The 24,506-nt window shown below is 53.6% G+C and overlaps 1 protein-coding gene across 4 annotated transcripts in view; it reads right to left on the bottom strand.

Moving 5' to 3' along the window:
• Positions 1-1,134: 1,134 nt before the first annotated feature.
• vti1a (vesicle transport through interaction with t-SNAREs 1A) overlaps positions 1,135-24,506 on the bottom strand; it is a 97,953-nt gene continuing 74,581 nt past the window's right edge. For 2 of the 4 annotated variants that reach the window (XM_029250739.1, XM_029250738.1), the window contains one exon: positions 1,135-3,547. In XM_029250739.1, the coding sequence (XP_029106572.1) occupies positions 3,454-3,547 (94 nt within the window). In that variant the 3' untranslated portion in view covers positions 1,135-3,453. The remainder of the gene's footprint in view (positions 3,548-24,506) is intronic. The other 2 variants (XM_018762637.2, XM_018762636.2) reach the window with 1 other exon arrangement.

Here is a 24,506-nt window from a genome sequence, read left to right on the forward strand (position 1 = left end):
GCTCATGATGGACCAGCTCATCTCCACCTTGTTGGCTCTCGCTGCTCAGCGAGGGAACGAAAGACCGGCGAGTCCCTCTAGGACTCGTCGCCGCCACGGACACCCGCACAGGATGTGGCGAAAGCGCTAAGAGGAAAACGGCAAGTGAAGAACACAGAAGAGCGCGGGAATAAATGAGACGAACGAGGTTCTCCTTGAAACACAGTGCTGCTTTAATGAGTGTTAAGCAGGGAGCAGTTCGTACAGCACAACAGTTCACAGCTCCAGGAGGTCGCAACTGCAGAACCGCGTGAGCTTCTGCAGCAGGACGTCAGAGTCAAAAAGGCAACACACTGCAAACCGTCCCGGTCGCGGCCGGCAGAAACTACCGACCGTGGGAGTGCAGAGACGACGGCCGTTTCCTCCGTGGCTACGAGGGGAACTCGAGCGCCGAGCACAAACGTGACGAACGGCAGAGACGGCTTGTAGCCGACGGGCGGTGCGAAGGACCACGACGGCCGGGGAAAGCGGTGAGGGGAGCTCAAGGAACGAGGGAGGGAGGCGGCTCGAAAACTGGGCCACGGTTCTTGGGAACTTTCTAGAAGTCGCCTGTTTGACTCGGAATTTGTCTCGCGGATCCCGGAAGTGGTTTGTCGCGGTGCCCGGAAGCCACGCGGCATGTGACTCGCTTAGAACGCAGTAAAACCCAGGGGAGGGGGGAGTGTGTGTGTGTGTGTGTGTGTGTGTCTGTGTCTGCGAGGGTGGGCGTGGCCAGGCCTCTGTAAACATCGCGTCTCCACGGTAATGAGGAGCAGCCGCACGCCCGAGAGGAGGGCGCCGGCGCTCACCTGGCGGCTCGGTCCAGGTGTGGCCACGCCCCTCTCTGACCGGCTGCCAATTAAGAGCCATTAGGGGTGCGGAGCGCGGAGCCCGAGTCACTGATGGGGGTTAACATCAAGCTTAATGAAATATTAAAGTGCGCCTGTACCTGCTGCTACTGTGCCCCCTCGGAATAAGATATAACCTATTTTTGACAAGTTTTCATCTTCCTTCGTGGAAGACGCTACATGAAACCAAATCAGTGCCAAGAAGGAGGGTAATGAATAATCTATTCCATATTCCAGAGGCACCAGGAGCCGAGAGCGCGGGCGGGGGGCGGGGGCGGGGGCGGGGGGTGGGAGCAGCGGATCCTCGCAGATGATAGCGCGAGTCTGCCAAGCTACCTCATGACATGGCGGAGCTTTAAATAATAAAAAGGGATATAAACAAATCATTAGCCCCCCTCCCCCCCGCCGCTTGTTTAATGCGATATCTTAATGAACATAATAGCCAGGACTAATAATGAAAGAAAATAAAAACATCTAAACGGACACCAAGTTGTCGGCGATGCTCAATTATTCCCCTGTCAAGTTTTTATGATTTAATGAGGCCCTCTGGGACTGACGTCTGTCAGTCAGCCGTGACTTTCTGACACCATTACAACTTCAAATAGCGAGCAGCCGCCATGCCTTCCTTGGGCTGCAGGAACGAAACCATCTGACAGGTTGGGAGAAGGAAGTACGGCGTGCGCGCGCACGCACACACACACACACACACACACACACACACACACACACACACACACACAAATAGAAACAGAGAGGGAGAAAGAAAGAGGGAGATGCGCACACACCCCGACACAGTGGATACGAACACACAGGAACAGAGACGTGCTGCCACACACGTGTGCGTGCACGCAGGCAGAGAGACAGACACACACACACATATATGTGTGTGTATACGCACGCACGCACGCACGCTCAGAGGGCTGATCAATCTGCATGCTGTTTGGAGAAACCAATCACCGAGGTCATTATCTGATGAGGTTTGTCAAAGTGGCGCGCCGCGGCCCGGCTCCCCCCTCGCCCTCCTTCTCCCGGCGCTCTCCGTGATTCCTCGCCGTAATGATGCGTCTCGACGGGTCGGCCCCACGCGGGACACCCAGAGCTGCACAATTTTGTTGGCCATTAATTTGAGCCTTTGAAGGCGGGAGCTCAGAGCGCGCCAGAGAAAGCCCCCCACCAAGCCGCCTTCCAAAATAAGGCCGTCCGCTCGCCCTGAAACAGAATACCAAATGGCCTCGGTGGCAGCGCTCCGCCGGGCCCCGCCACACCCCCACACCGCGCCGCACCGCGTCGACCCGCACGGGCAGCCCGCTCACACTCGCCACTTTGGGCAAGCCGCCCTTTTATTTATTTTATTTTATTTCATGATGGCGATATGAAAGGGTCTCCCCGGCGCTCCTCCCGCTCGCCGACGGCCGACCCGGAGACGGCGGACGGGACTCGTTACTGTGGCCGTTTCTCCCCTGGTGCCAGAAGGTGGGACGTGCGCCACGCTAACAGCCAGCGTGTTGCCACAACAGACTCGACCTGATCTCCGCTCCGATTTAGGGTGTTACATCGCTATTGGTCCCCAGTTTCAAAATCAGTCTATCAGGGGTTATTATGTATAATTACACCACTTTACATGTGTTAGTGAGCGACAGCATATGATCAAAATAATAGAAATCTCCTTATAAATAAATACAGTTCTATACAGGTATCACGCGCCGTCATGCAACTTTTACAATGATCACGGGAGCTGGCGTCTCCAGGGAATGTGAAGCACGTGTCGTGTGCGGAGGGACGGGTCACGTGTGAGGATCATGGCTCAGCGCTGCTTTCGAGAGGCACCTCTGCTAAAGGCGCTGATTCGGCAGGGCTCCTGCACAGCACAGGCTACGAAGGCCAACATGAGTCAAGAGATGCCAACAAAGACCAACGGAGATCACTGGCCCCCAACGCAGGCCAAGGCAGGCCGATACAGGCTAGCACGGTTGGCCCAGATGGGGAAAAGGGAGCCTCGAGGGGCCATGCTGATTGGCTGTTTACTGAGGAGACCTGGAAACGGACCTTTCCGGAATGTTCTTACAGACCTTTGCCACACAAGACTGCAGCAGGAAGGCCTGATAGACACTTAACATCTGTAGGGTTTATCGGCGCCCTGGCCGAGGAAAGGGAGGGCTTCTTTAACTCAAACTAATAAAGTTCCACAAGGGAGGGGGTGTAGTTTAGCCTAAAGCAAAGAGTGAAAATGAACTAAACAAACAATCATGAGGAACACAGCCCCTCGTCCCGTGTGCTGGGAGAGCGGCAGGGCTGGACGAGGACACGAACGCCCACGTTCCTCCCTGTCCCGTCTCAAGGGCTCCAAGGTACCGCGATGATCCCTCCCACCTGCAGGGCGTGGGGGCTTCCATGCAAACACACAAATAACAACAGAGAGACACAGGAGGAGGAGTGACAAAGGCGGGCTGAGGACCCTTCGCAGCTCCAGACATGATTAATGTGACCACTTTGTCCTAATTAGTCCCGCCTGTGCTTCTGTCACCATCAATCACAGGGGAGGCTGAGGAAGGGGTCGGGGGCGGGGCGGGGCGGGCGGGGGGTGCGGTCAGTTCCCTCTGATGTTGAAGTAAATGGCCAAGACGATGGTGAGCAGGATGATGGCTCCCAGGACGAAGACCAGGATGCGGTTCTGGATGATCCTGCAGGGACACAGAGAGGACACGTCCAGTGACTCAACACGCAAGCGTCCCGCAACGGTCACACGGCCTTCCTCACACACGCACCGCTGCGGCAAAGCGGTAGTTGGCAGGTCCTTTTTTCCATTCCAAAATCCTCATTAATAGAGCTTAAGAAGGCGGCTTATGAAATATTGACGAGCGCACGCCTTTCCCCCAAACAAACACTTAAGGCAGAGCTGCGAAACTCGCTGCTGAACATGTGATCAAATGCAGCGGCTCCACCTGGACTTGTCGACACGGCGCCCCCAACCTCCGTGCGACAGAATCGCACCAGCCGAACTGTCGCCACGCAGCATGCGAGTGGAGCTGCTGCAGCGGGTCTGTGTATTCAAATGCTTCCACTTTCAGCGCGCGCACACGCACACACACACACACACACACACACACACACGCACACACACACACAGCTCAATAAAGAAGATTCGAGTGGTATTACGGGAAGGACTTGAAAGGATGAGGGACGCAAACAGTGGCATCGTGGTGCCACCCTCCAGTGAGCCCACCCCCACATCCACAATGACTAAGTTCTCACATTTGACATGACTGCTGAAGATGTGTCCAGTGTCCACTTCCCTAAGCAGGAGACGAATGGCCAGACCTCCCCGCATTCATCACTCGCGCAGCGAGCCCCGAACCCGAGGCCCCGCACTGCCAGCCCTGCTACACCGGGTCTCGCACCGATGACCCCGACACGCTGACACAAATAAGGATACCAATACATGTGTGCCTGCGAATACGAGTACCAGTACGTGTGTCTGTGTGAGAACGTGTATACATGTGTGTTTAAAGGACACTGCAGTCCTGACCAAAGGGACCGAAAGGCTCGTGCTACAGCATCACCTCATTTACGACGCGGTCGACGGACGAGTCCGTAGCAGCGGGGCGAAGACGTGAGGAGCAGAATCAGGAGGAAGCTTCTGGCTCCATGTCGTGACCTGTGAGCTGCGCTCCCTCCTGTCCTCCGCAGCCTGGACCCCCCCAGCGCCAACCCAAACGAGATCAACCGGAGCGATACGCACTCCCGCAGGTGGCCGAACGACACCCCGTCGGTGTGAGCCCTGCCCTGGCCCGCCCCCCCACCCGCAGCTGGGCTCGGTGGCTCTATGGTCGGACCGGGAGCGCCGCACGGTCGGGTCCTTGCCGCTCCGTCATGTTTATTGAGAGGAATAGGAATAATCCTTCAGCCATTATTAATGACGCGCTCCTCTCTATGGCTCCTGTTTTATTTATTCCTCCTCTTCCCTCAGTCTCCAGCGTGGCCTCGCGGGGTCCCGCGTGTACCGTGGGGGGCGGTGGGGGCACTGCTGAGGGTGCTTTCTGCTGTTTTGGAAATAAAATTTAAAAAAAAAAAAGAACCAAAGGAACGGCAGTCAGATAAGAGGTGTAACCCGAGTCCACTGTGACCTGGCGTGCGCGCAAGCCACGATCGCAACCACACGTCAACCACACGTGAACCGCCGTCCCACTGGTCATAGACAGGGCTCTCAGCGCGTCCCATCTGACCCTCGCCGTCAAACACGCAGCCAATAAAACTGATGAGACTGGGTGTGTTACAGCACCGCAGAGTTGGGGGCCCATGGAGCAGCCAGAGCCAAGAGCATGGGGCGGGACTATGGGGCGGGGCTAAGGGCGGGGCTAATGCATTTTTAAAGACACGGTTCAGGGTGTGGTTACAGGCAGGACTGGGAGTGGCTAAACGATTAACTGTTGATTAGGGTGTGTCTAAAATTAGTTAAAGGCGGGACCGGGGCATTTCTGAAGGCGGAGCTTGAGAAGACGCCACAGTAGGACAGTATGCAGGGCAATGATGGTGGTACCACGGTATCCCTCTGACCCCAAAGGGTCACACATGTTGAGTAACATAAGAGCGATGAAAAGAGCCCGGTTTTCTGGACCCCGCATTAAGATGGTCGAGGTTGAAGCACGTCCGGCGACCCCCTGCGCACCCGTGTGAGGGACAGAGAGGAGACGGCGGAGCGACGTGCGCAGACACAGCGCAGCGAACCCCGTGGAGGAGCGATAAAAGACGGGCCAAAGGAAGGGGGGAAAAAAAAAAGCAGTTTGAGAAAGTGCGTTTAACAGGGGAGGTGGTGGAAAAAAATTCCTCAGAGACAGATAAAAATAATGAGGACTTTTCTGTCAGGAAAGATTTACAAAATCGTACCAGTGTTATTAAAATTTAAAATCCTTTTTTTTCCACAGTTTTTCTGCACCCCTTATTACCAGCTTTAATGAGGACTGGGATATACCTCCACTATGAGAGGGCTTGTTGTGCAAAATAAACCGGAGCCCTTCTTCTCCCGGGCTGAAGGTAGAGACACATGCGTGTGCGCGCGCACACACTCGCTCACACACACACACACACACACACACACACACAGACACACACGGACACAAGTTGATTAAAAAAAATAAACAAAAAAAGTTCCACCCTCGTCGACTGAGCCAATAAAACAAATAAAAATCAATTGCTGTCTGACCGGTTCAAGTTTCTGAAAATCCTGGGAATAAACAGCGCCGGGTGGAGCAGCGGGCGGGGGGGGGGTCAGTCGATCAATGCATCCACAAACGGTTTGACTGATGGACAACGTGCGGATCGTCCATGGGCATTCCGTCCATCCGTCCGCCCATCCATCCGTCCACCTCCTAACATCTCCCTTCTGTCTCCGGTCACACAGCTAGCAGCGGTTAATGCTCCACGGGGCCGTGTGGACAGCGGGAGGCCCCCGTCGGCGACGGGCGCCGCGGCTCTTCACGAGTCGCAAAGAGGAGCCATGAGAGGGATGATGAGTGCGATGAGTTCGATGAGCGCGATGAGCACCTTCACAGCGATCAATTACTGAGAGCCAGGAGGCGCCGGCGCACGTTCCACCGCTCCTCATCTTTGTTTAAACAAAAAAAGACATGGTGAGATTCTGCTATCCTGCGAAGGCTGCAGGCATGAATTGTTTTAAATGCACGGGTCTGGGAGACTCCCCTGCTCCGTACCTTACCTCTGGTTAAAAACACACACACACAACAAACCCCGAAACAAAAGAGAGGGAGAGGGAGGCGTTTCGCAGCCCAGCTGGTGTTTGCCAATAAATTATACAGTCCGAGGGCCGGAGACCGGGTTCGTACACGCGTGTGTGTGCAAACCACCTGAAGGACTGTGATCTCATGGCACCAGCGCCACCCCCTTCCTCACACCTCAGCCTGCGTTAATATGCACACCTCCTGCTGAGCAGCCCGGGTTCAGAGCCAAAAGTGGTGTGTGTACAAGGGAGTAACAGCACTCTTACTTTGCTCAAGTATTTACCCAATAAGAAGAGGACTCGGGACATGACCTTGGCCAGGTACGGAAGCAGGCCCCACCCCCTGCTCCGCCCTCCACAGCCACACCTGTCATGCTGTCACTCAGCGCTGCTTCCATTACACCGCTTTCTGAGTAAAATTTGAGCCGGCCTCTTGGGTCGTGGTGCCGAGTGACGGGACGGGACGGGACGGATCGTCCGTAACGGAGAGCAGAGCGTCTCTCGGAGCCCAAGAGGACAGCCGCCGTCGGAAGCGGCAGCCACAACCTCGCATCGCTGGCAGAAGAGAGGAGGAACGCAGAAACAAACAAAAAGGCTTCTCCACATTCTTACTTTTAAGAGGCGGGGAGCAGGGTGCGAGGCGCCGCGCGGCGGGGCTCCTCGTGTCAGAAAGGGGCCGCTTTGCGAAGCTGCTGAGCGCTGTGAGACAAGCGGGACCGGGCTGCGCTACAACTTCATACATTTTTTATTTGGCAGCTAACAATCCGGCTAGCGGCCTCGGCTGGGACCGGGGCCTTTGCTGGAAAAGGTGTTGGGGGGGTGAGGGGGGGGCGAGGAATGAAACACACACACCTTGTTTGCAGCACTTTGTGGGATTTTCAGGAACTTTTGCCTGCGGCAGCGGAGGAGTTCGGCAGCCCCCCCCCCCAGTCTGTGATGTATGGGTGGCTCCTTCACACTCTGTTTTATACCATCTATACATTTCTCACACACAGACACACACACACACACCACTCTCGTGTTGTCTCGAGGGGGGTCAGGCAGGCAGGCATCGGTGAGGCCTGACATTGCGCTGCATTCGTTTGCTTCCCCTGGAAAAAGTGAACGGTAACGGTGTCTGTGTGGTGACCCCCTGCAAACAACTCTTCAAACTGCAGACAAACGGTGAACAAAGACCCAAACTGCCTTTCTATTGGTGCAACGTGGCCCAGCAGTCTCTGCTCCGAGTTGAGAAGGGGGGGGGAAAAAAAAAAAAAAAAACAGATAAAGAACATTCAAACAAACTTCTCAACTTGAATCCTGCTGCTATCTTCGCTGATATTTCACCGCATGAATTTTTCTGCACTCATTTTTACGGCTTCGGATCCGTTCGTTTCAGGAAGCGCAGGACAGGGGATTCGTCTGCTGGGGCGAACGCGAGGGTTCAACCCCTCCTGGAGGGCTGTGGGAAGCCGGTTCCACAGTGGGAACCCCCTCTGGCCGAACCCGAGCCCCGCTCTGGTTTCAGAGACACACACACACACACACGCCATTTGTTCCAGTGGAAATTACATTTACATGTATTCATTTAGCTGTTGCTTTTCTCCAAATTGACTTACAATGTTAGTCTACCTACAATTATTTACCCATTTATACAGCTGGGTAATTTTACTGGAGCAATTTAGGGTAAGTACCTTGCCCAAGGGTACTACAGCTGGAGATCGAACCAGTAGCCTTTGGATCCAAAGGCAGTAGCGCTAATTACTACGGTACCAGCTACCCCCAATAGAAATTACGGTACAGAGGTGCAAAATCAGTGTTCTGAGCTGCAGCTACAAAAGATAATGATATGAAGGGATCATTCAGAAACGCTGGAAACACTCCGACATGACTTTCACTCCTGACTTATATGGATGACCCGCATCCCGAGCAGGTGGGAAGTCAGCGAGCGAGCAATCACACTCCTTGGGGAGAGGTGAACTCAGAGGGGTGTTGGCAGTGGACAGGGACTCAGCAGTGCCGAAGAGCCACTGGGAGCAAAGCGCTGTTTATATCTTTAATAATCGGCCTTCTCTGGACATGACCGCCGCTGCCGCCACGCCGCTACGATTTTGCACACAAAGCGCCTGCGTTCCTGAGCTCCACCAGCTGTGTGTTATATTACACAGGCTGCTGAAAGGACGTAACACAAGCCATGAAACCGTGGGCCTCCAACAATGTGATGCACATAAATTTTTATTGTTTGCTCAGGATTGAAATCTCATTAGGGCCCATAATTCTCCCGTACATGTCAGCGTCTGGGGGGAGGGGCGGTCCTGCCTTTCCGACACGGTCCTCGCGTCACCTGCTCTCGCTGGCGGCCGCCCCCCCCACTTCACCGTTCACCTTTTTACACCTCTGTGGAGTGAAACCACATGTCCACTGGAAGGGGGGGGGGGGTTGAGGCACAGAGGGAGAGCAGATTAAAGTAATGACTAAAAGACTTTGGAACCAACAGCAAAACTTCCAAAAAAAAGTCACACGGAACACTCAGCAATATGAGTGCGCGCGCGCACACACACACACACACACACACACACACACACACACACACACACACACACCCCTGCTAAGCAAGTTCACACTTCAGGAACCCCTTTCTCACAACCTCTCAATGACCACCAACAAAACTAGCTACAGCAAAGAGCAATAATCAAATCAAAACAAAAAGCAATAACAATCAAAACTGAACAAGTGAACAAACAAAAGTGCAGACAAACAAGGATGCAGCGCCCCCAGCGAACACCGAGGAGCTGCGAACAACAGCAAGAGGTGACAAAAGCCACTAACGAGCAACACGAAACAACCAACAGCAAAACAAACAAGCAGCAGCAAACAAAAAACACAAAGCCGTCAGAGAGAAAAACAGCAACTGGCAATAAACAAACAGCAGTTAACAAACAGAAGCAACCGATTAGCAGCTCGTCTTTCCAGTAAGATGCGGCTCAAGACAACCGTTCTCCCACAGGGAAGTAAGAAATTTATGCTGATGTCTACGGTTTCTTATAAAATCTCACTGAAAGAGCCTCCGTGTTTACCGATTTATTATATTTGAACAAAAACACTTGGAATTTACTGAGCATCCAGGTTTGCCAAAAATTGATATAACTTAGAGATATGAAATATCCCTGAGAAAACATGATGTGAACAATAACAGCTGGAATCTGGGTAGTTTTATGCTCCCAAATCTTATTCACAAAAAGTATTCATAAAAATCATGAAAGGTCATAAAAGGTTAAAATCATAAAGGTCACTTTGATGCATGACTTTAACAGACAGAGTTGATCATTTTTAATAACAATACGCTCAGAGGATGTTTCTTGACACAGCACTTCCAAATCTGGATCACCAATGTCACAAAAGGGTGTGTCTCCCACAAAAGTTTATTCCCACCCGAGTCTGAAACTGCTTGTCCCAAGTGGGATTACGGTGAATTGGAGCCTAACCTTACAACACAGGGCGCAGAGCTGGATTGGGAGGGGACACACCCAGGATGGGACACCAGTCCATTGCAAGGCACCCCAAGGAGGGCTCAAACCCCAGACCCACCAGATAGCAGGCACAGGCCAAACCCTCTGTGCCACCGCGCCCCCATCCTCCCCAACCATATGAGCTCTTATTTCAGGTGTGAAAACATAGACGAATACCATTCCTAAGTGCTAGTGTTCAGTTGATGGTACAACGGGGAAAAATCTGAGTGACAAAAGGTTTGTTTTTTCCCCCAAACACGGAAAATTCCCACAGCGTTTCCTCTGTACGCGCAAAAAATGTGATCCAAACCAAGTCCAGAATGACACCTATAAATCCAGGCTTAAGGCCCACATGTTCCACATCAATGGCACGCAACACATCTGTGTTACCCGCCTCATCATTTATTTATCTTATTTTCTCTCAACTGCCCACAGCGTGCATCAGTGTGTGAGCGAAGGAGAGTGTGTCCACGGCTGCCCTGAGATGGACCTGTGTCCTTGCGTCCAGGATGTACTCTGCCTCGTGCCTTCAGCTTCAGGAATCGTCTCTGGTCCTCTGTGACGCTAGACTGGACCAGCGGTTATAAATAAATAAAGAATGGATTCTGTCGCTCTTATAATAGCTTTATATAAATGGCTGAAATTTATTGTAAATAGCTTGTAGCCCACATATCATATAGATTTTTCGCTAAAAGCACTTGGAGAATTCCCATGAAACGCTTAAAGGCGCTATGCGGTATGAAGATCACTGTATCGCTGTGATCACTCTCAACCCATGTCTGCTGAGCCCTTTTTAAAGCATGAATTGAGATGAACGAGCAGTAAAGAGGAATCACACATAGTCATTCCGATCCTATCTGTTTTATCACTTTGGGTTTTAAACTGATAGGTGAGGCTTTCCTTTGCCTTTGCTTTGGGGCTCATTGCGACAGATGATGGTTTTGCAGATATGCGTGCAAGCGAGAACACGGCCACACGGCAGCGGAGATGTGCAGAAGATGCCATGGCCTGGGTGGGTGGGGCTGCTTGTCCTGCATGGGCCTCAACATCACCGTGCCTCCTATTTTGAAGTAAAACATCCATCCCTTAAGGTGTTTCTCCTATGCGAGCCACATGTGGTCCTAAGTGTGAGTGGGACTCTTCCCACATGTCCATTAGGAGACAGTCGCTCTGTGGGGGCGTGGAGCGCTGAGTGGATCATGTTGACCCAGAACTGCTGTCCACAAGCCTCGCCACGTCTCCCTGCTCATTCGCTCTCTCGCTCTCTCTCTCTCTCTCTCCACCCATGTCTCCCTGTTAAAGTGTGTTAAAATTTCAGCTCTGCGCAGTGTCAGACCACATCGCCGCATTTGACACTACAACTGAGGTTTTAGTCTCCCTAAATTATCGATGCGGCTGCATTAAATTTGCAGAACTGCCTTCCCCGTGCGGCGGAGCAGTGAGCGGGACGCGCCGGGGATCCGTCAGTGAGACACCGCGCACATGGATACGGCTGCACAGACGCACAGAGGACTGCGGCTGCGGTAACGGCATTATTGAATTGTTGCTCCGGCTCCATACCCAGCTGCCCCAGGGGGCCGCAGTCGATACACTCTGCGCTGCGGCCGACTAATAAAGACCCCCGGCCCCCAAGGGTCGGCTGCAGAAAACACCAGAAAATCTATGGCAGTCAAGTGCTGGGAGGGAGGGGGTTCGCTAATGACCCTGACAGCTACAGAAATTAATTAACACAGACCACATCCTCCTCCCGCACCTGTCTGTGTCCCTGTACCGCAGTATGACCCCAGTGTGACCTCTGCTGGCTGTACAGCCACAGGTACGAAGCGACAGGTTACCCAAGTGCTGCAAACTCTGTGCTGTACACGAGTCCACAGCGTGTGTGTGTGTGTGTATTTCGATGAGGGAAAACAAGGCTTTAAGTTCTGCATGGGTAAACATCTATCGTTAGGATGCAGGTAGAAGATGAGGCTTTCCGGCACTTTCCGGAGAGTCCACAGAGCGGCTGGTTCCACCTGAGTGGTGAACAGGAAATCCTGGGTTCGCGAAAAAGGTAAGCGAACAGGCGGCTCCCCCGCGGCCGGTAACTAGCGTCTCCACGGCGCGGACGCTTTCCTCGCCACCTTCGACAGCCCATCGACCCCGGCGCCGCCGGTCGAAGCCCCCGGGCCCCTGGCCAGAGACGGATTTACAGAGGAGGTAAAAGGTGCTTCTTCTGTCTAAATAAATCAACAGTGCAGCGTGAGCTGAGCCCCCACGATGTGGGAAAAGGGGCCGCATTCTGGTAGGACCACGTGCTCACATTACACACACACACACATACACACACACACACACACTTTACCATGAGTGCTTCTGAAGACACGGTGACTGTCAAGGTGTCTCATCTGTTCCTGTTCCCAGACACATGTCACACGTCTACATGTGCATTTACATCTATTCCTTTATCTGACGCTTCTCTCCAAAGTCACTTCTGGTGTGAAGCTGCTTTACACAGCTGGGTAGATGTTATAGCAGCACTGTTTTAGGATAAGTACCTTGCTCAAGGGGACTACAGCAGGAGGTGGGATTTGAACCTGTAACCTTTAGCTCTGAAGACGGGACACACCGGGTCAATGGGAGGACTGGCAGAATTGCCTTTCAGTGACCAGCGAGTCCCAATGAATCATGGGAAATGTGCCACAAGGTGGGAAACCACAGGTGGACGGGAGGCGCTTAAAACCCCCACGCAAGAGCAAACAGCAGAGTCAAATGGGGGAGTGAGACACCCCCATCCCCCCCATCCACGAAGCCCTGGAAGCCCCCTGGGTTTATGAACAGGAGCTTGTCGTTATTTTTACCCAGCAGGGTCACCGGACACCGTGGAACCCCCCTCCCCGCAGGGGTGCGAAGGCTCAGATACCGCGGTGTTCCGTGGTGCCTCCGCAGCGTCCCAGGGAGCTCACAGACACGCGTGCTGCTGCACACATCGCCCCGCCCCCTCCGCGCACACACAGCGTCGACCACGACCGGCAACGGAACGACCCGGAATACCACACACACGCTGTAGGTCAAGCGGAGCCCCGCAGTCCCAACGTGCGTGAAAAATGACTTTCGCCCATTTCTGAAAGCCTCGGCAGTAGAAGGAACGGGGGGTGTGGGGGCTCCCCACCCGGCACGGTGACGGACGTCCAGGAGCGTATTGGGCGCCTGCTGAACCGGCGGAGCCCGCTGTCAAAGAGAGCTTTGTGAGCGCTCTGGCCGCCGGCCAATCAGATCCTCCCGCTGTCTGTCGCCGGCAACAAAATGGTGCCCATGGTATTCGAGTCATGCCAAGGAGTGCAGACAGGACGGCTGCCCGTCCCCTCCCCCGACACTACCGCCCTCACCCCGCCCGACCTGTCTCAACCCGGCCCAAAATACGCAGAGGGGAAAATTACCTGTTTGGCCGTTGGCCAAGAGCACCGTCTACAGGGCATCTTTATCTGCTCATTAAGGCACCCGTCGACACACTTGTACCCCTCCGCGGGACTCTCCCCTCACTCGTCACCTGCCACAGGACCTCCCGCTGAGTGGACAGAGAAGGGTGTAGCAGGATCCCCCCCCCCAGGCCGTCGAGACACAGTGCAAATTAACTCCATATTTGCAACGAGATGATGAGAGTACGTGGGATGGAGCCCAGGAAACGGGGGTGACCCGGGCCTTATGGCGCCACGGACATACACACACGCACACGTAAACGCACCTCTGCGGGACCTGCCCCTCCTCCAGCTGACGGCCGGGTGCGAGCCGACGCAAACACAGCCCTGCCTGTCACTTACCTGCTATTGTTAGCTTAGCAGCGGGGGCAGAGCGCCAAGGGCCCCATGGGACGCCACGGAGACGCGCCGCGGGCCTTTCCCACAGTGATCGCTTAACAGCTCTTCGCGCCAATGACACAGCGTAAACAGGCACATGCACAGCACACCAGTTTGCATGTCACAGGGGACGAAGCTTCCTCTTTGCTGTAGTTTTGGCGTTGCCGTGGTAACCCGGCACTCGGCTGCTGGACACACAGCCAGTGGACAGGTGGAAGTGCAGGAGGACCCGGCGCGCTCCAGTCCGACCCGGTCCCGTCTGAGCCATAGGTGCCACAGGAGTGAAGAGTGCCCACGCCCGTCCATTTCGAAGCACGCTGCTAAAACAGGCGCGCTTGTTTGCTCCGCTCTCGCTCGCACCCGGGTGACCTGGAGTGACCTCTGCGTGTTCGGCCTACGGCCACACGCCGCACTCCAGCCCCTCTTCCACCTCCTTCCTACTCACCGGCCCTTCGCAGGAAGTACGGGGTGATCTGTCCTGCGCTCGAACCGCCACACGCAGGGGTCCACCCAGCAGTAATAGATTATCATAACAATCTATTATATTATGTAATCTATTTATAATAATTTTCAGAAAGACGTGAAGTTTGGGCGGGAAGACAGTTCTCAGTGCTCTCAGCGTCAGTTGGCTGATCAGCAATGATGTCATTGACCACGGCGACCGCAGACACACACACTGGGGTGATTAAATGACACTTCTGCATTCCTGCAGGAGGCGCCGCTGGTCACAGCCCCCCCAGCCACTCGCCTTGCCGGTTCGCACCCAGAGAGGCCAATCCGGTGGGGACAGATTAAGCCGCAAGACTTGACAGTAAAGCAGAACATCATGTGCCAGGTGGTGCAGTGGTTGTTAAAAGTCCTGGGTTCAAACCCTATCTCCTGCTGTAGTACCCTTAATCCAGACACTTACCCTGAACTGACAAATAAAAAATTAAAAAAAAAAAAAAAAGTGTACAAATGGGTAAATCAGTGTAAGTGAGATAAATGAATTAAAGAATAAATAAGATAAAATAAAGCTCTGATCTGCAGCTGCCATAATTAACTAGGGGGCGAGGCACACTGAAGGGTAACACCCACAGACCCAAGGAAACCAATCAGACTGTCCCAGTGAAGAGCACTGGTGGTCCAGAGCAGTCCTCCTTTTCTTCATCGCCATCCTCTTGTGTGCTCCTCTTAGGGAGATGTTGGGTCCTTACCGGCCCAATGAGCGAGCGAGCAAGTGAATGAGGACGGATGGAGAGGGGTCTGCAGGCGCACGTGGAGGGGGGAGGGGCTATTACATAAGCAACGGTTAAAATCGGCTGATGATACAAAACGAGCCCTGAAAGTCCACATTTGCCCGCCGGTGAACCCCCGTAATGAGCCAGCTCCTCCACGCCGTTCTACTCCAAGCGGTCGACCCCACCCACCATCGTTGGCCCACATTATATAGCTCCGATGGGAACAGCTCCTGTCTGCACCGCCCCCCGTTTCGTTCCCTTAATCACAACGCCTGGACAATTCTCACTCGCCAGTTTATGAGACGAGGGCGATCCTGGGAGAAACCGCCGCCTCCCCGACAGGTGACGAGACGCAACATAGGACCGCAGGCTGTGAGGCGAAACATGTCCTGCCTCTGGAGCAATCCGGGTTGTCAAGGCAAGGAAAAAACTGCAGATGATCAGGACGAACGAGTTAAGTCTCGCAGACAAAACACACACACACAGGTATTTGAACATACACTTCATGTACGCTGTAGTTTGAAGCAGGAAATGCCTTTGGAACGTAAGAGGAGATTCTATCTTGGTCCCAGAGGACCTCGGAGCGGTGACCTCATCTTCACCTGGGTCTCACCTGGTAACCCCATTTCCACTCACAGCCAACACAAGATGGCTATTCGTGTCCTTTTTCGTTACTATAACTGCTCAACATCAGAACGCCACCAAGTTGGTCCAAAAACAGCTGAACTAAGAGAAAGAGCGAGTGCCGACTCAGTTCCGGGAACAACCTTGATCAAGGGAACTATAGCAGGGGCAGGGATTCAAACCAAGGGCCTTTGACTGCTAGGTGACAGCTCTAACCACTACACTCCTACCATCTCTAGCACCATTTGTTGCTGGTTTCTGCAACAGAAGAAGTGTGAGAGAAGCACATGCAATCAAGCGACCGTTCCAACTCCCTGCCCCCGTGTCCATGTTAAAGCATGGACCAGCTAGCGGCGGGATAGCGACGCGGTACATGCCGTCCTCCCGGTCCACAGACGCATGAGGATGCGTCTCGCGACGAGCACAGCACGGTCTTTATTTTGCACCGCACACAATGGACAGTGGACACGCACAGACCCCATAAGAAGCGGCGAGTCGCGGGACGGTTGCCCCATTGTGGGTCGCTCACGGTCACAATGGCGACTGTCGCCGTCGACGACGGGAGCCAAGTGCCGCCTTTTACAAAGAAGTGAAGCGTAGATCTGGTGCAAACGGTGCTCGCGTGCTCCTGTCACGCAGAAGCCACACACAACGAACACAACACGGGACAATTCACTGCCGGTCATTGAACCGCAAACGCAAACGGAGCAGAATCTGCAGAGCTACAGGAACTGGTGCGCAAGGTGTCGCGCAGCCTCTTGCCCTCGTACCCTTCCGTTGTTTCTCTTGTGTACAAGGCCGCGCCTCTGCACTTGGGGTCCAACACACGTGGGGACCTCTTCGTACAGGTTCCTGGGGGGCCTCCCGTCAACGCCATTTTCGAAGCGAGGCTTCAGCCCCAAGGAGCCAAACAGTATTGTGGCGTCAAAAAGAGCCTTTCAATGTCCAGAGAGCGCCCTGCGTGTGTCTTACTGCACTGTATGACACCCCTGAAATACTCCACTGTACTGCACTATACCTCTATGTGGCCCAGTGAACTCCACCGTACTGCCATGTACCCTACTGTACCCCATGGTCCCGCAATGTATCCTAGTGTACTGCACTGTAGCAAGTACTGTGCCCGACCCTCCCCCCACTAAATAGCACAACCACAGCACTGGGAACGGACCACAGTGGCTGAAGGTCAACCACTCACTTCCGAACCTGGTGGTGCATCGGTGTCCTCCCGTGTCCCATCTCCCACCAGCGGAAGTTAAAAAAGCAGTGGTGATTGTTTCCCGTTGCAGCCGTTGACCAGGGTGAGGCGCCCATGTGCACCTTTCACTGTTCCTGCAGAGGCCCTGAGACTCCTGAGAAAGGCAGCAGAGCGTCTGTCTCCGGCGTCCCTCCGGCCGCTTCCCCCACATCGATCTGCTTACCGGGCAGATCAAAGACAGGCGCTGCAGCGGCGCATTTAACCTTCGTGGGGTCTTCCCCCGGCACGCCTAAATATTAATGCTAATAGTTCCACACCCAGCCATGTCAGGCAATTACAACACGTATTGATCCGCTCATCTGCCGGCCAATTAAAATCCGGCCCTTCTAATGTGCCCGGGCACTTCAAAGGGCACCCCATCGATCGACGCGTCCCACTTCTACCGTTTACCGTAAGAGCAATAAAGCCGAACGAGGCCTCCTATACAATGGAGCGTTCATGGGTACCACTCGCTCACTGCGCCGGCACTTCCTGTCCGGCTCCTCCTTCCATCTGTTGCTCAAGCAGCGTTTCCTCTATATATACATACACGTGTGTGTGGTCAGATGTGGGACTCATAACTGTCAGTATGAAGACCACGCTGGAAGGTACTGGACATAAGCTCCACTGTGTCTCACCTCTTCACCTCAGACATTCCATCTGTCTCAGACACCCAAGGATCCTTCTGGAATGGGCCCGTCGGCTGCTGGCCTGCTAACTGGATTGTTTGTTTGTTTGTTTGCGTATCTCCAGTCTGCTGCGACCTCCCACTTGACTCTGGGCCACCAGGCATGTTGAAACGAGGAAGTGGAAGGCAGGGCGTCCTGTTGAATGGACCCACCCCCCCACGAGCAGTATAACACAGAACAAACACAGAGTCGGTCTGCACACTGTCACAGGTTACGGCTTAGCAGACACTACAGTCATGTGCAGGCAGGCCCCCACCGCAGACCACACTCCACAGAACAAACAGTTCGCCCAGCCATTGGCCGTTATTTGGTCTCCCAATATTCGGTTTTTATACTTATCTGAAGTCCAGGATTATTAATAGCACTTATCAGTAATCGGTCTGCTCTTTCATTTATCAATGCATGACATCCAGTCTGGGGAGTGACATTCGATCCGGCACAATAAACTAAGACTGCATCTGGGAACTGCTCCAGGCGGCTGTGTGAGAAAGACCATGGAGATGCACTGCATTGTGGGAATGGTGTACCCACACTCTAAGGTGTGTTCTGGTACCCTATGGTCTCACTTGTGTATTCAGATGTTTGTGTTTGCATAGCTGTGCTTTAATATTCTAATTATTCTTTAATTCAAATGGGACACAAAGCCACCTTCCTCAGGCCAGTCCACACACACCACCACAGAAAGGTTACTTTATGACTATATGAAATCATTATTAATTTCACAAAAATTTATTTTATACATAATTTCATTGTTTTTGCATTTAATTGCTATGTTTCACACAACTTTTCCTTTGAGATATTAGGGATCATTGAGGGTGATATGGTGAACTTGGGATGTCCTGAAATGAGCTGGAATTTTCCCCACAATAAATAATGGAATAATTAATATTGTTATTTTTTTTAATGTTCGGTCTGTTTTTAAGTGCAAATGAGGATTGATCTATGGGGAATGAGTATATTCCCACTCCCGCACACATGTGGCGCAGTGCTAAGCGAGCAATCACATGTGGGAATTAAGTGAAGCCGGGAAATACTGAAAACAACCAAGAAAGAGCAGTTCACAAACGAAGGGCACCGCTATGCATGTGTGCACATGCACACAATGACGTTACGGTGCACCAATTGTCGGCTGCATGAGGCCATTGTCTGCGGCCCGCCGTCTCGCACCCGTGCACCACGTCGGGCCCCAACTATCCTCCCTGACTGCTCCTTTGTGTGGGTGCGGGCAACAATGGCGCTCTTCATAGGGTTACAACAGCGCAAACGCGAAAGCGTGACCCACCGTCGCATGTCTCTTCGACGGAGTGACCGCCGGTGGCCGGGCGCCGTTCACAGGCCGCAGCACCGCACAAGGGCGCTCTTTTGGCGGAGCCACAAGGAGCACTTTTACACACAAAATAACAGAAAAACAAACAGAAACAACAGCTATGATAAAGGACATGAATGCAAACTCCCAGAATCCTTCAGTACGGCGCCAGCCTAGTGTGTCTGCTCTTGACCGTGTACAGCAGAACCGACTACTCTCACACTGTGGTCACACCTGGGGAGGTTAGAGTACGGTACACTGTAGTTCATCCAAAGTGGAATGCTCAGGGTAGTACATTAACTGTGGTACGCTCGGTGCAGTACAATCACCGCGGTATGATCACTGCAGTCAAGGTGCAGGTCATTTATGAGACTGCAACGGAGAGGAGGGTGGACAGCCGGTGGGACTCATTAAACACACATTTCCTCCTCCTTGACCGGCCTTGAAAAGAGGCAGGAAGTAGAGGGTCCTTCACACGACAAGAAGAAGAGTAAACGCACCGCGGCCACCGTTTTACACCGCACCGTGGAGAAGTGTGCTGGATGGTCAGGTCTATAGCTATGTGAGGACCCCTGTGCTCGACAGGAGAGCCAACTTCCTCTTCGTCTCCAACTCCATCACCCTTCATGTCCACCCTCTTGTCCACTGAAGACGGGAACGCGTGTCAACCTCCACGGCGCCACCCCGAGGACGCATGGCTCCGCACAGCCAGTGCGCGGCTCGATTCTCACAGCGACGCCTCTGTTTACCGCGCTGCGCTTGCTGCCAAAAGTTTAATAAAAGATTTGTGAAAGGAAAGCAGTGTTTAAATTGTTTATGTGGAGCGCATCCCGAAATAGCCGCCCGCCGAGCCCTTTTTAGCTCCTACTGTACGCAGGGACGTCTCGGCGAACAAGAGCCGCGCTCGGGTCACCGCGGTGTTCTCGCAACGTTGCCTGGATGCTGCGGAAACGTTACCGTGCTTCTGAAACCACGAGAGCCAAAAGCGGAGCGAAGCGGGACGGCTCCCGGGGCCCTGTTCGAACGGCCGCAGCTCAGCACAGATGCGGTGTTACGCTGTTTTACCGCACTCTGCAGTGGGGAACACAGTAGGAGGGAAGAGAGCACAAGAGAACGTGAGTACAAGTTAGAGCACTGAGGCCACGATGAAGCAGAAGATTCAGTCGGACACTTTCATCACATTTCACGTACGCTGTTTCCGAAACACCTGCAGTGTTGGGTATCGGGGTGTGGTCACTGCGGCCGTACCTGTGTGTACCTGTGTTTACCTGTGTGGGGCCCCAGCCTTTCTTACCCCTGACGTGGCCATTAGCAAAGACAGAAAACAGCTCCTTTCACATACACAGCCAACGGGTGCAGCAGAAAGCACTTAAGGGTTTGAATGTGAACGGCTGAGGGACCGAGGCTCTGCCTCCCCATCAAAGAGGCAGGTTTCACCATGTCTGTACTGACAGTGAAGCTGAGGTTCGACGCAGAGCTCTGCCTCCTCTCCATTAAGTGGAAGAAAGCTGGGGCCGCGCGAGTCGCTCAGCACAACGGGTGAAACGAATAAAATGCGAGAAAGTGAGCAGCAGGTGACATGGAGCCTCGGCGTGACCCCATCCTCCAGCGGGGGGGCAGGAGCGGGGCGACGAGGTTCCGGTGCGCTGAAGGCCAAGGGGGCCGTGGGGCCACAGGAGTTGCACTCTGCCTGCCGCCTCTGTTTAATTGGCAGACTGAGGGCGGCGCTCGGGCAGCAGGTGGCCTCACCTGGACTACAGGTGTGCGCTGTGCGCGTGATTGACAGGCCAGGCCGGCACCTTGCTGTGGGCCAAGGGCACCACTGAGCGTGCCTGAGAGAGAAGCCCCGCCCCCGCTAATGGCACTCTTGGCTGGCGCCGGCCACACACACTGGCATGTTGCGGAGCGGCGCTCCCAGGCCTGTTAGCTGCAGGGCCCTAGAGTTAAACGGCAAATGGGCGGGGGCCTGAGCCCCTGTGGACACTCTGCATTGGGGGGACACGTGTCCAGCTGGCGGGCGGCATCCCATGGACGACGGCGTGCCAAACATGGGCCTGTTGGCCACATCGTGGGCTCCCCACGCCGGTCCTGGAACCAGAGCAGGCCACTGAACTACCAGCTCTTACATACACACACATACACACACACACACCATGGACTGTTCCCAGAATGCGGAGTGCTCTCCCCAGTTGACATCTGTTTCCACACACTTTGGAGACACACACTGCTGTGAGGACTGTTTGTTTGTGTGTGTGTGTGTGTGTGTGTGTGTGTTTGCGCTTGCGCATGCACCACTGGGTGATGGACCCAGATTAGCTCCCAATCAGCACCGGTGGGTTTAACACATGTGCCACCCGCTGCGGCGCTCTGGGGTCACTGGGGGCGCTGTCAAACATGTGGCCTGCAGCTCTGCTAAAGCAGGTCAACTGCCGGCACGGGAGACCGTATGGACCCTCCGACGTGAGCCGGAACCTTCCGTGCACATGTGATGCGGAGACCCCGCGAGAAACACAAACTGCTTGCCTTCTGCCGCTGTGACACACTTAGAGATGGTGGACGGACCGCGCGCCTGCGCGCAAGACCACGGAGGGAGAGTGCGATGGTTCAGAGCAGGTTCCGATGTGGGTTCGAATCCAGCTTAGTTCCAGTGAACTTTGCACATTCTCCCCATGTAATGTGAGCTTCCTCCCACAGTCCAAAGACTTGCTTCAGGTGGACTGATGACTCTAAATAATCTGAAGTGCAGTACGCACGTGTGTGCGTGTGTGTACGCGGGTCTGCTGTATAAATGTGTGAATGATGGCAGGGAATTTACTAGCATATTTACCAGGTCAGTTCAATGCTAATAGCACTAAATAACTAGTCGTTCCTGTGGAGAAAAATGTCTCCTTGTGAATGAATGGAAAAGCAGTGTGTGTTGCTGATGGTGAGCGATAAGTGATGAACGATGAGTGAAGAAACTGCTTTGCGAAGGGATCCGTGTGGAATGGGGGTCCGAGGCTGTGGTGACACCTGGGACAGCTGAACATCGGCGACTCCCGACAAAGGAGTCCTTTATCTAAGACAAAAGAGCCCCCAAACAAAGATTGGAAAAATAAAGATGTTTGGTCCTGTAAACATTTCAGACTTTCACAGCAGAAGCAGAAGAACGGATCAAGTAAAACAACAGCAAAGAGTAAACGAAATGGCAGCAGGAGAGCAAAAGACTCGAACGACTCGGTGAGAAGGTCCCTCAGCTGTCCTCTCTGACCACAGGGCCTGACGGACCGGTCCATTGTCCAGCACGGACTGTCCACTCCTCAGGATGATGGACAGCCGTGTTATTTCCTTCGCCGATTTCCGTACAACTCGGAGTAAACAAGTGCGTTATCACAAGAGGAGGAGGTACGGACACGGATGGGGGTTTCCCACAGTATGGACACTGAGTCCTGGACCACTGCCTATGCCTGCATACAAGACACAAACAGCCCTGTGTTGAGTTGACAAGGAGTCCATTTTTTTTTTTTTTTTTTTAACAATAATGCAGTGAAAGTTTATGGAGCAGACAGATCAGGGGCCAGGAAGAGATGTGTCTTGAGACCCTTCTTGAACATGGAGAGGGATTCAGCAGCTCTGAGGGACAGAGGGAGCTCATTCCCCACCATGGACCCAAAACCGAGCACCTTAAGGTTTTTGATTTTAGACCTCTTATGTGTGGGACCACCAGGAGCCCAGAGGTGGAGGAGCTGAGCAGTCTGGCTGGGGCGTCGGGCAATTGGTGTTTCACCAGTAAGGTGTTTTTCTTTTATTACAGAGGCATGTGTTTAACCGCAACACACACCCCAAACACACCAATGCTGATGACTGAGATCCCAGTAGACTGCTGGTGCAGACTTTGCCCCTCAGAGCTGCCGAATCCCTCTCAACGTTGAAGAAGGGTCTGAAAACACCTCTCTTCATGGCTCCTGAGGGGGAGACGGCAACGAGGTGTCAATGGGCAACACCTGGCTTGGAAACGCCCCTTAGTGACACGACGAGAAGCAGAGGGTCAACCACCACTCCCGCTGCCTGCTGACACCGCTAGGGTCCGTCTCCAGTGTCCTCTGTACGCTGTATCCCTCGCCACGAAAGACATTTTATTGTATAAATATATATATTTATGGACACCCTCAGAAGTGTCACTCAAAAGCTGCCAGGCCCAGTAAAAAAATGTAAGTTTAGTGCACGCCAGGTTTGTTTGCTCGCTGTCCTCCAAGGTGCACGGGACGCTCCGACAGCCGCCCGACAGCACATGAAAAGGCCGCCATCTCTGTGGGAGCCACTTCCACCACTGATCCTGCATTACGAGCGCAAAGGGCCCCTGCTCCCCCTGTCAGGAGATCACCTCTCCAGACGTGCCGGTGAAGGGAAGCTGAATAAACCATGGCTTCAACGTGGCGGCGCCGTGACCCCATCGTGTTTAAACGGGGGAGTGGCCCAGTCTCCTCCGCCACGGCCCATGAAGAGGCACCTGAAAGGAAGGCCACTGTAGAGGGACGAGGGACATTCACACAGCAGCCGCTGCTCAAGGCTCCTCCCACTTGTCCGCGTAGCATTGTTAATAATACCTATAAAAAGTATTCACCCCCTTTTATTGAACCTGGCTTTTTGACAGAAATATACTCTTTAATGTAAAACCGAAAACCCATTTCTACAAACCAATTTCTAATTAACTGCAACAACTAAACCACAAAGGGAGTGAGTGCATAAGTATTCACTCCCTTTACTGAAATCAGTTGTACCAAAACTAATTGTTTTTAGAAGTAATTTCACTGGTCCCTTGGTCCTCGGCGAATTACAGTCACTTAAAGGAGGCAGAGGTTAAGATCCCAGGGGCTGGAAAACGAGTCGGTCGGGGGTGGGGTCATTTCTCAGGGTGCTGAAGTGATACCACCTCACCTGAATTTTTGGCCAACAAATCGCAGAATGACCGCAGTCCGAGAGCCTCGGTGAGGACAGCAACCATATTGGAAACATGCGGGCGAAATTTGCAGATTCGTCAAATGCAGCAGCAGTGCGTTTGGGTCCTGCCCCGTGTGGCCAACGGATGGACCTACTGCCGGAACGCTCGCACCGCGGGCCGTGGAAAATAGGGCCCCGTTCCCGGGACGACAGGAGAGCGGCGCTCGTTTGCCAGTGTGGCGCTAAAGTTCAGAGAGCCGATGGCTGGAGACGGCGTGTCTCCGAGGGAAACGAACCAAAGCATATCAGCCGCGCTGAATAAATGCATAGATGGGAACGAGTACAAATGTGGTACAAGGAAGCATCCGGCACAGCCCGGGGAAGAGATCAGAGCGAGCTGGAGATGGGGGACCCAGAGGGAGAGCGCCCCCCAGGCCTCTACCCACACACGCCCCACTTAGCAGCGGTCACTGAGGTCCCGTTACGTGTGCGCGCACACACACGCACACACACAGGGAACAGACTTTGAGAGAAAAGGGTGGAAAGCAAACTATGCAAACAAAAAGGAGCGTTGTCGAACCTTCCGCCCAAG

Source organism: Scleropages formosus, chromosome 3, assembly GCF_900964775.1.
Source record: "Scleropages formosus chromosome 3, fSclFor1.1, whole genome shotgun sequence".
NCBI lineage: Eukaryota > Metazoa > Chordata > Actinopteri > Osteoglossiformes > Osteoglossidae > Scleropages > Scleropages formosus.